This window comes from Lasioglossum baleicum, unplaced genomic scaffold (genome assembly GCF_051020765.1).
Source record: "Lasioglossum baleicum unplaced genomic scaffold, iyLasBale1 scaffold1916, whole genome shotgun sequence".
Taxonomy (NCBI): Eukaryota; Metazoa; Arthropoda; class Insecta; order Hymenoptera; family Halictidae; genus Lasioglossum; species Lasioglossum baleicum.
The window spans coordinates 22,241-30,618 of record NW_027470975.1 but is presented as its reverse complement, the minus strand read 5'-3'; the positions used below and the strand labels follow the sequence as shown (position 1 = coordinate 30,618).

General features: G+C 42.5%; 2 protein-coding genes across 2 annotated transcripts; one reads left to right on the top strand and one right to left on the bottom strand.

The window, feature by feature from the left end:
* Positions 1-3,864: 3,864 nt before the first annotated feature.
* LOC143221114 (cyclic AMP-dependent transcription factor ATF-7-like) lies at positions 3,865-6,009 on the bottom strand. Its single transcript, XM_076446637.1, has 7 exons — positions 5,959-6,009; positions 5,711-5,804; positions 5,483-5,628; positions 5,084-5,412; positions 4,783-4,999; positions 4,349-4,694; positions 3,865-4,271 (listed from the first exon to the last, which is right to left on the bottom strand). The coding sequence occupies exons 1-7, from the start codon at positions 6,007-6,009 to the stop codon at positions 3,865-3,867; spliced, it is 1,590 nt and encodes a 529-aa protein (XP_076302752.1).
* A 955-nt stretch (positions 6,010-6,964) lies between these two features.
* LOC143221115 (large ribosomal subunit protein uL16m-like) lies at positions 6,965-8,061 on the top strand. Its single transcript, XM_076446638.1, has 6 exons — positions 6,965-7,004; positions 7,070-7,138; positions 7,211-7,368; positions 7,435-7,566; positions 7,642-7,752; positions 7,846-8,061. Exons 1-6 carry the CDS (start codon positions 6,965-6,967, stop codon positions 8,059-8,061), a joined length of 726 nt encoding a protein of 241 aa, XP_076302753.1.
* The last annotated feature ends 317 nt before the right edge of the window (positions 8,062-8,378 follow it).

Here is an 8,378-nt window from a genome sequence, read left to right as displayed (position 1 = left end):
AGAGAAAGGGAAGCGACAGGGAGAGAGCAGAGAGTACAGGGTATTTTGGACGCAAGATCGATCGATCGCGGCGGCTCTCTCCGGTTCCCGTCCAGGTCGACTCGTCCGATTCGCTCTCCCTCATCCGGAGATTCGTCGAACCGCGGTGTCAGTAGCGCGCCAGCCAGTCAACGTGCCGGTTGTTTTTCCGCCCAAGTGCTCTATCGTTCTCGTCTCGTCGCCGTCGCCCAGTCCTCCCCGTCCTCGTCGAATAGTCGCGTGTCGTGCTACGCCGCGATCCTAAAAAAGAGAAAGAGAGAGAGAGTGTCGTTGTCTCGAATCGGATGTAAAAATAAAAGGAAGCAAGACTTGTGTCTCAAGGCTATTCGGTCGCCGTTATATTGTCTCGCTCAGGAGCGTGTAAAATCTCATCACGGTCTACGATCTTTTTCCCTGTTCGTTTCACGGGAGTTACATCGTTCGCGCGTTCTTTCTAACCGAGGCACACCGTCGCTCGCATAAAGTCGAGTGTTTTTTTCTCGGAAAAATACGCGTATCGATTCGTCGCCGTTTGTCAATTTTTTCTCCGGTTATTTCCAAGCCACGCGTTCCACCGCGAGACCGCGTTTATTCCCTCATTCACCGTAACCTCTACGTGTCGGCGTTTCGGTTTTTTCGACGAATCGGATACGCGTGAAAAACGGCGCGAGCCGAAAAGGCCGAGAGCGAGAAGAGGTCGTTCGGCCGTGAAATTGTACGAGTTCGTTCCAGGAAAAGAATCGGCTCGAACAAAGATAAACAATCGTGTGTCGCGTCTTTCGGTGCCGCTCGATACATCGTTACGATTTCGCCGTTGGTGAAACGGCTGCGGCCAACCTCTCTCCCCCTTTGTATTCCGATACTCGTGTCGCGGGTTTTTTTTCCCAATCGCGACAAAAACAGGTTGTACGGTAGTTTTTCTCTTTCGTAAAACCTCTTCCTTCGTGGAAGATGAACCGATCTTCCAGAGAAGCTTTTTTTTTCCCCCTCGAGAATTGTAAACTGCGTGGAGACCACGTGTGCTTGGGCCACGTGTTTCCCTCTAACGTTACCAGCCAGTACTTTCTCTCGCTCTCTCTCTCTCTCTCTCTCTCTCTCTCTCTCTGTGTCTCGCTCTGCGACGTCTTCGATTCTCGTTTCTTTCTTTGGAAAATACGCGCTCGTCTGTTCGCTCGATCGAACTGGGAATATAACTCGGTCGATGGACTGGAAAGAATTTTCGAACGCGCGCCATTTTCTACGACTACACCGAGACACGGTAACGCGGTTGAACGATGAGAGAACGAGGGCAACTCCGAGGCTTGTGTATCTCGTGGATTATGGTAGATAAGACGCGCTTATCTACGAAACCGAGAGACCGAGTCTGTCGAAACCTTGGAGATTTCGGATCAATTTCGAGGCGAGTGCAACGCGAGGTTGTAACGCGGTGCCCCGGAGACGTAGAGGGAGAATTGAAGCCCGGCAAAGTAATATACGTGCGCGCGTAGACAAAGTGGGTCGTGTGTCTCGTCCGATGACTGATTTCTGAATTCGCTGCGAATCGACGACGTCCCTCCGATCGATATCGATTAACCCGCACCGGCCGTTCATCGCTGGAAACCCCATAAAGGGCAATCTCTTTACACCGGTATTTCCTGCCAATACTTAACAGCCGTGCATCGCAGTTCACCGTTTAAAGGGGAGAAACGCCTACGCCTTCCAACCTTCTTCTTTCTTACAATTTATCCGGAAAATTTCGATTCGTTTTTAACTCGCGTTTCCAAAACGATGTATACCTCGCGCGATAGAAACGTAAACGACCGATTATAAACGAGGAATCTAGGAATGCTGGGAACGTTATCTCGAGGCTTCGAGTCCCACTGTCTCTCTCTCTCTCTCTCTCTCTCTCTCTCTCTGGATGATCGATAAACGATTGCCCACGGGGATCGAGAAGGAAAGAAACTGGTCGGCCTGGACCAAGGTTAGAAGATTGCGCGTGTTGTATAATAGCGGTGCGAGCTTGATTCAGGGCCGTAAAAGTCGGGAACTCGCGAGGGCGACGCGTGATCTATTTCTGTCCTCGTAACTCGCAGGCAGAAAACGTGGAAAAGCGTAAGGGTTCCAAGAACGACATGCCTAGTTGGAATCGCGAGTAACGTCTACCGACCTCCAGCCATTTCTTCCTCGTACCGTACCGTGTACTTCCTATCGCCCGGAGGAAAAATATTTACCGAGATATATAGCAACCGAGTCTCCGATTCGATCGTGTTTCCGAGGATACCGAACGCCCGTGTTTATCGACGCGTCGCGTTAGCGAAAAGCACTTTGTCTCGCTTCTCTTATTACCGATTCGCCTCGCGTGTGTGTGCGTGCGTGCGTGTATGTAGATTCACCTCGCCTCGCGTGCACGTGTGTGTATACGTGTCCGTGCGCTTCCAGATGCGCGAGCTTCTTCCAGATGCAACCTAGGGAGAAGAGAGAGCCTCGTGTGCAGCTTTTCCATAACCGATAAGACTCTGTCTATCTCTCTCCCTCTCGTTGGAACAGGAAGAAAGTGTGTTGTACCTATTCAGCCTTGGCGATCGAACCGGCTTATCGACATAGGAAAAAGCCGGTTGGTATTTACCGAGTAACCGATAATTCAGTTACATCTCACTTGGCCCGTTGTGGTCTGGACGCGTGAGTCAGACCGCGGCGTGACTCAAGGGACGGAAATCTTGTTTGTCGAAAAACCAAGCACATAGACTTTTTTCAGCCCGCTTCTCGTCCCCGGTATCTCTCTGTTTGACCGTTGTGCGGTCGTGGCCGGTCACGAGCTAACTCGACACGTTCTGCGTAATCGGAGGATAAACAGAAATTTCTCCGGTGATTAGATAAAACTACGCGATAAAATGCGTATAGCGTCGAGCGCGGAGAGAGATACGGTCAATTACTTCTTTCCTATATCAATACCGTCATTCATACGAGGAGAGAAGGAAAAGAGAGGAGGATGTAATCAGCGGGGAGGGGGACGGATATCGTCGAGTAGTGTTTATACAGCGGTGTGTTTTCTCCCTTTTCAGAATCTGCAGGAAACCACGCAGAGATTCGATACCATGCTGGGAAAGGAAGCTTTCGAGTAGCCTCGAGCCGGGACATTTCGTGCCCAAAGCCCCTTATCATTCTCCTGTCCGGTGTAGAATTGTTAGACGACTGGACGGAGAACTGATAAGGGCCCGAGGGTTACAGAATCATCGTGGGACTCGTAGGAATCTCGGTATAGGCGAGAAAGGGATTACGATATATATACCGATCCGCAGGAGCGCTCTTCGTAGTTTAAACGCATCGTTCTATCATCGCTTTTACTCCCCGAATAATGTAAACTTTGTAATACACGTTCTCTGAATAAAGCATTCGTTTGATCGATTCCCGTGTAAAACGATGAACCTGGATAGGGAAAAGATAGAGAATCTCCGATTGCTAGAAAATATTCGATTTATTCTAACAAATAAATAATACAAAATTTCTCTCACAGATTCACGCGCGGATATTCGTTTATCTCAGATTCGTCCCGTTCGCGAAACGAGAGCAACAGTCCCTCGCGTCGTTTAGTCTCCCGTTATTTGTCGTTAATTCTAAGAGATAGGAATAGCCGAAAAAGAGATTACCATCCTCTCTTTGCCTCGTTGCCACTACGTCCCGTCGTTAATGCTATAATTCTCCTGAGAAACAAACGAGAATTGACCTTGTATATCTCTAGCTAACCAAGCTGCGTGCTATGCCGTAGATTTCGTCGTGGAAAAAAATAAATATCACGGCCGTCGCTCGAGGCGCGTTTGTCTTTCGTGTGTTTGAGCAAAGTTTCGATACTTCCGCATAGAGTTACATTCACGTTTCGTTAGCTTTCGACGAGCTCTGATCGATCTCGTAGTTTGGATTTATCTGAATTATTTGCCTAGTAGGGTTTTCTGCTTTCTTCGCTGGATTTTGCACGATAAAAATTTGCTTCGTCTCTTCCTTCTCCGTCAACAATTGCCCGACGCTCATGATCTTTAAGGTAGGTACCGTTTTAATTAACGTAGCGTTCGGAAGCGATAGATTTGTATTGCAATCTACTTTCGGAAAAATTACAGGGTTTTTCGTCGGTGCTAAAGACAACTTCTTCTTCGGCATGATAGGCACTTCCGTTGGAGAAAATGTCGTCGTTCTTTTCATCGCGGGTGCCACTGGAACTGGACTGGTGATCGCGTCTGAATTTACGGATATTATTTTTGGACCGAGTACTATACCATTCCCTGTAAAACAGAATACGAAGTTACAAATACGCGAATACACGGAAAAATAAACGAGCAGTTGTTGTTATTCGTGCTACCTTTCTGCATCGCTTTCGTTATGGGACAATCCTTATGAGCCAATAAAAGTGTCTTTAATTTCGCCACCTCTGTTCGTAGGACCTTAATTTCCATTTGCAGGGCCACGTTAGTCTCGTTGACGTTAGCCACGGTTCTCTCGAGTTGCTGTATCCACGCTTTCCTTTTCGCTCTTGCTCTCATCGAGCTAGCTCGATTACGTTCAAGAATTTCTTTCTTTTTTAACTGATCCTCCAACGTTTTATTCCTATTTCCTTTCTTCGCACTATTCGACTCGTCCTTGCCAAAATTCCCATTAGGCTTCTGATTCTGCGAACCGGTGTTTTTCGTCAGAGTTTGTTTCAATTTCTGTAATTACGAGGGAAACGTTAACTCGCAAACGGGATGAAATTAAACGCTTTCGTGTAAATATATTCTAAACTACGCTTTAAAATACCATTTTTGCTAGAGACAGCGTAGAAATGGTAGGTTTTCTGCAGTCCAATCTAGCATTACATTGCAAAAGAGGTTCCGTTTTTATAACAACCGTTTGTTGCTTCAACGATTGTACATTTGTCGTGTTAATAGAATCGCATACTGGAATCGCCGACAATTGCATTAATTTTCCATCGGCCGTTTTTAACAACAGTTGTACCTCCTCGCCATTAATCGATCTTTTTTAAAAATTTATTCTTCACTCGTTCGCTCACGAACTTCAAAATTACAAATGAACATTTAACAATTAATCGTTTACTTACAAATGCGGATTCGCTTGTTCTTGGAGAACTTTCGGTATCATTGGCGTGTGTGTAACGTGATCGATAATATTCTCTGTTAACGTTACGTTTCGTTCCACGGTTAATTTGTCTTTCATTAAATCTTCCTCGTCCGTACCGGTGAGTTTAACGGTAGCGCACACTTCGGTACCAATGCTTGTCTTTTCTACTACCGTATCCTTTTCGGTTATTGAGATATTTTCGCACTCCTGCACGGAATTCTCTGATAGTATTTGACTACTAGTAGACAGTACATCCGCAATGTGAGGGAATATGTGCGGTGTATGCAGTGTGTCATCTGTAATACCAGCCTGAAGAGAAGAGACGAGATGAGAAATTGATTTCAAGAATATCTTGTTTCGTTTTAATTTTGTTATTTACCTCTGGTACTGTAAGTGTACCGGTATTCCCAGATTCCACTGCCCTCCTAAAGGTTTCTTCGAAAGGATTTACATTTTGCAAGTCTTGAAATAGACCAACTTCCTCGCAGTTTCTAATGAAACGTGTCGGCGTGGGTGTTTGGTCTGCTACAAGTTGTATAAAAATATTTCTTTATTTTTCAAGTACGATCATAGGATTAAAGCTAGAGTAATTACAATAAATCTTTACCAACAAAACCTCCATTCTTGGAACTATTTCCAAGATTCAGTATCATATCGTGCTTCCTTTTATGTACCAACAAATTATCCTCGTTTGAGAAACTCTGGTAATAACACACAAGTGCAATTTAGATTATATATTCGAACAAACCATCCTACCTTTCTTCTTTCAATAAATAATTAAGAATCTTTAAAACGATAAACCAACTTTAAGACAACGTTTATTGTATTTTTAATGTAAGTAAATTTCTTTATTACCATATTGCAACCAGTTGATGGGCAAACAAAAATTTTCTCGTTATCTGCCATTGTTAATTCTCATTAAATGCTTCACGATACTGCTTCACAGGTGGTTCGATGTAATATAAAAACAAATTCCAGAAGGTATGGAATAGGCCACAACTTGCCGAGAGGTTCCATTTCTTCGGAAATTTCCGTCAGGACAACACATATTATTACTTAATTCGGATTATCGAAAAGTTTGTATGTCACTCAAAGTCAAATACAGACAATAAATAATACATAAGATTCTTCAGACTCTTTTGACACACCGATTCGAATCAGCTGTTCCAATATTAAATCAACAACCCATTATTATTAGATAATAGAGTGGCGTATGTGTTGAACATAATATAACTAACGCCTAGGGATATTTCGTTTATTCCCGCACTTGATAAATATGTACAGTAAAACCTAGGGTAAAATATTACCTTCGTTACATTTCTTAATCGTGAATGTAGTTTATTACATGGTATGAGAAATGTATGCACGATAATGTAACAATGTATCGGTTTGCATAGTCTGTAGTTTACATGTTAATATTTAACTATATTATTGCAATTACTTTATATTTCGTTGGAGAAGGAACGAATTGTTTCTTATTACAATATCTATATAATTTGATACTCACGCATAATTATTCAATCAAGTGTATAATTGAATAATTTTTGTTTAAGAAGAAAGTATCTCGACTTTTAAAATTAATCGTATGTCTAGTTCCATTTGTCGTAGGTTGGTAATTGTTATCAACGCTGTTATAAACAAATATTTCAAGCAATAGAAACGTGCTCGATGCATTAACAATTTTGCTTCTGCAAAATCGTTGACACAATAAATTGATCTCATATCTTCAACGATATACATCCGTATCGATATCAAAGGTCGAGCAAGATTTTGGGGTTATAAAGGTTAGAAAGCAGAAGTATCAATGTGGAATATTTAACAACTCTATTTACTTAGCCTGATCTCGGATACCATTGTAAGAATGCAGACCTGTAGGGCAATCTCAAAATTATTTTTGACTCGTAAGTTTACAATAATTTTTCTTTCGTAATATCATTTATTCTTATCGATTTAAACGTTTTTACAGCACAACATGTTTTTAAGTCTGTGCCAGCGGTTGGGCTAAAATCCTTTTCTCCACAACCTGTTAAAGGTGGTATTTGAAATTATTAATTTAGCGTAAAATCTCGGAAGGTATGAATATTTGATAAATAATTAATTTTTATAGATGTGGAATATCCTCCACGTACCAGGCTCAGGGTTATGCTGAAGGTACCTCTGATGCCTGGTGGCGTGGCACCTTTTAAAATGCAGAAAAAGTTGAGATTAATGCGAGGCCCGGAACTCTATCATAATACCCTTTTACATAAACAGTTTGGTATAATAGTAAGCAAACTGTCGTCAAACTGGAATAATCGTTCGTATATCGAATATATAAAGATACATTTTTAGGCAACGTGCGGTGGTAGATTGAAACATAATAATTTTGAAATGATACGTATGTTGGTTCTAAGGAATATAACCTACAATAAAGCGTTTGTAATTTGGAGAGTTTCTCCTCCTTGGCAGCCGGTTACGAAAAAGGTTCGTATAGAAATTACGCTATGGCGTTACGTAACCTTTAGAGACGATAAAAGTATCAATTTATATACTTTACAGTCGCAAGGTGTACGAATGGGTAGCGGTAAAGGAAACATAGATCATTACGTTACCCCTGTAAAGGCAGGACAAGTTATCATAGAAGTGGGAGGAGACGTGGAATACTTCGAGGTATCAAAGAGATATTGTTTACAATTTTTTTTACTTGCCGTCGATCGAGATATTTTAACGCAACATGCTGTACGATGTACAATTTGATTTAAGGTAAGACGCGGTTTAATAAATATCGCAAGAAGGCTGCCTTTCGACGCTAAGGTAGTTAGTCAAGAACTGATGGAAAAAATGGCAGAGGAGAAGAGAAAGTCGGTGGAAGAAAATCTGAATCCGTGGACTTGGAAATATATTATTCAGAATAATATGCTTGGCTGTCAGAAATGGATATCGAAGTACGATAGGCGTTGGTTTAACGAGTATCTTTAATTTTATACGTACAAAGCTATATATATATATATATATCTGTATATATTTGCGAATCGATGGTAAATAAATAACTTGTGTATCTCTTACTTACCGTTTACTTACTCGTCTACGTAAGCGGATCTCGCCGCCACGTAGCCATTCGCGTATCTAGCTTTATCAGGGTCGTAGCGACGATCGGGACCGAAATCAGCCTAAACAGGAGATATGGTTTTGAACGGAAGATAAATCGCAGAAGAATCACCGAATGGCCGAAATGTAGAGATTAAAATTCGCGTTGGACGGGAGTAGGTGTGCGAGTAAAATTGCAACGATACCGA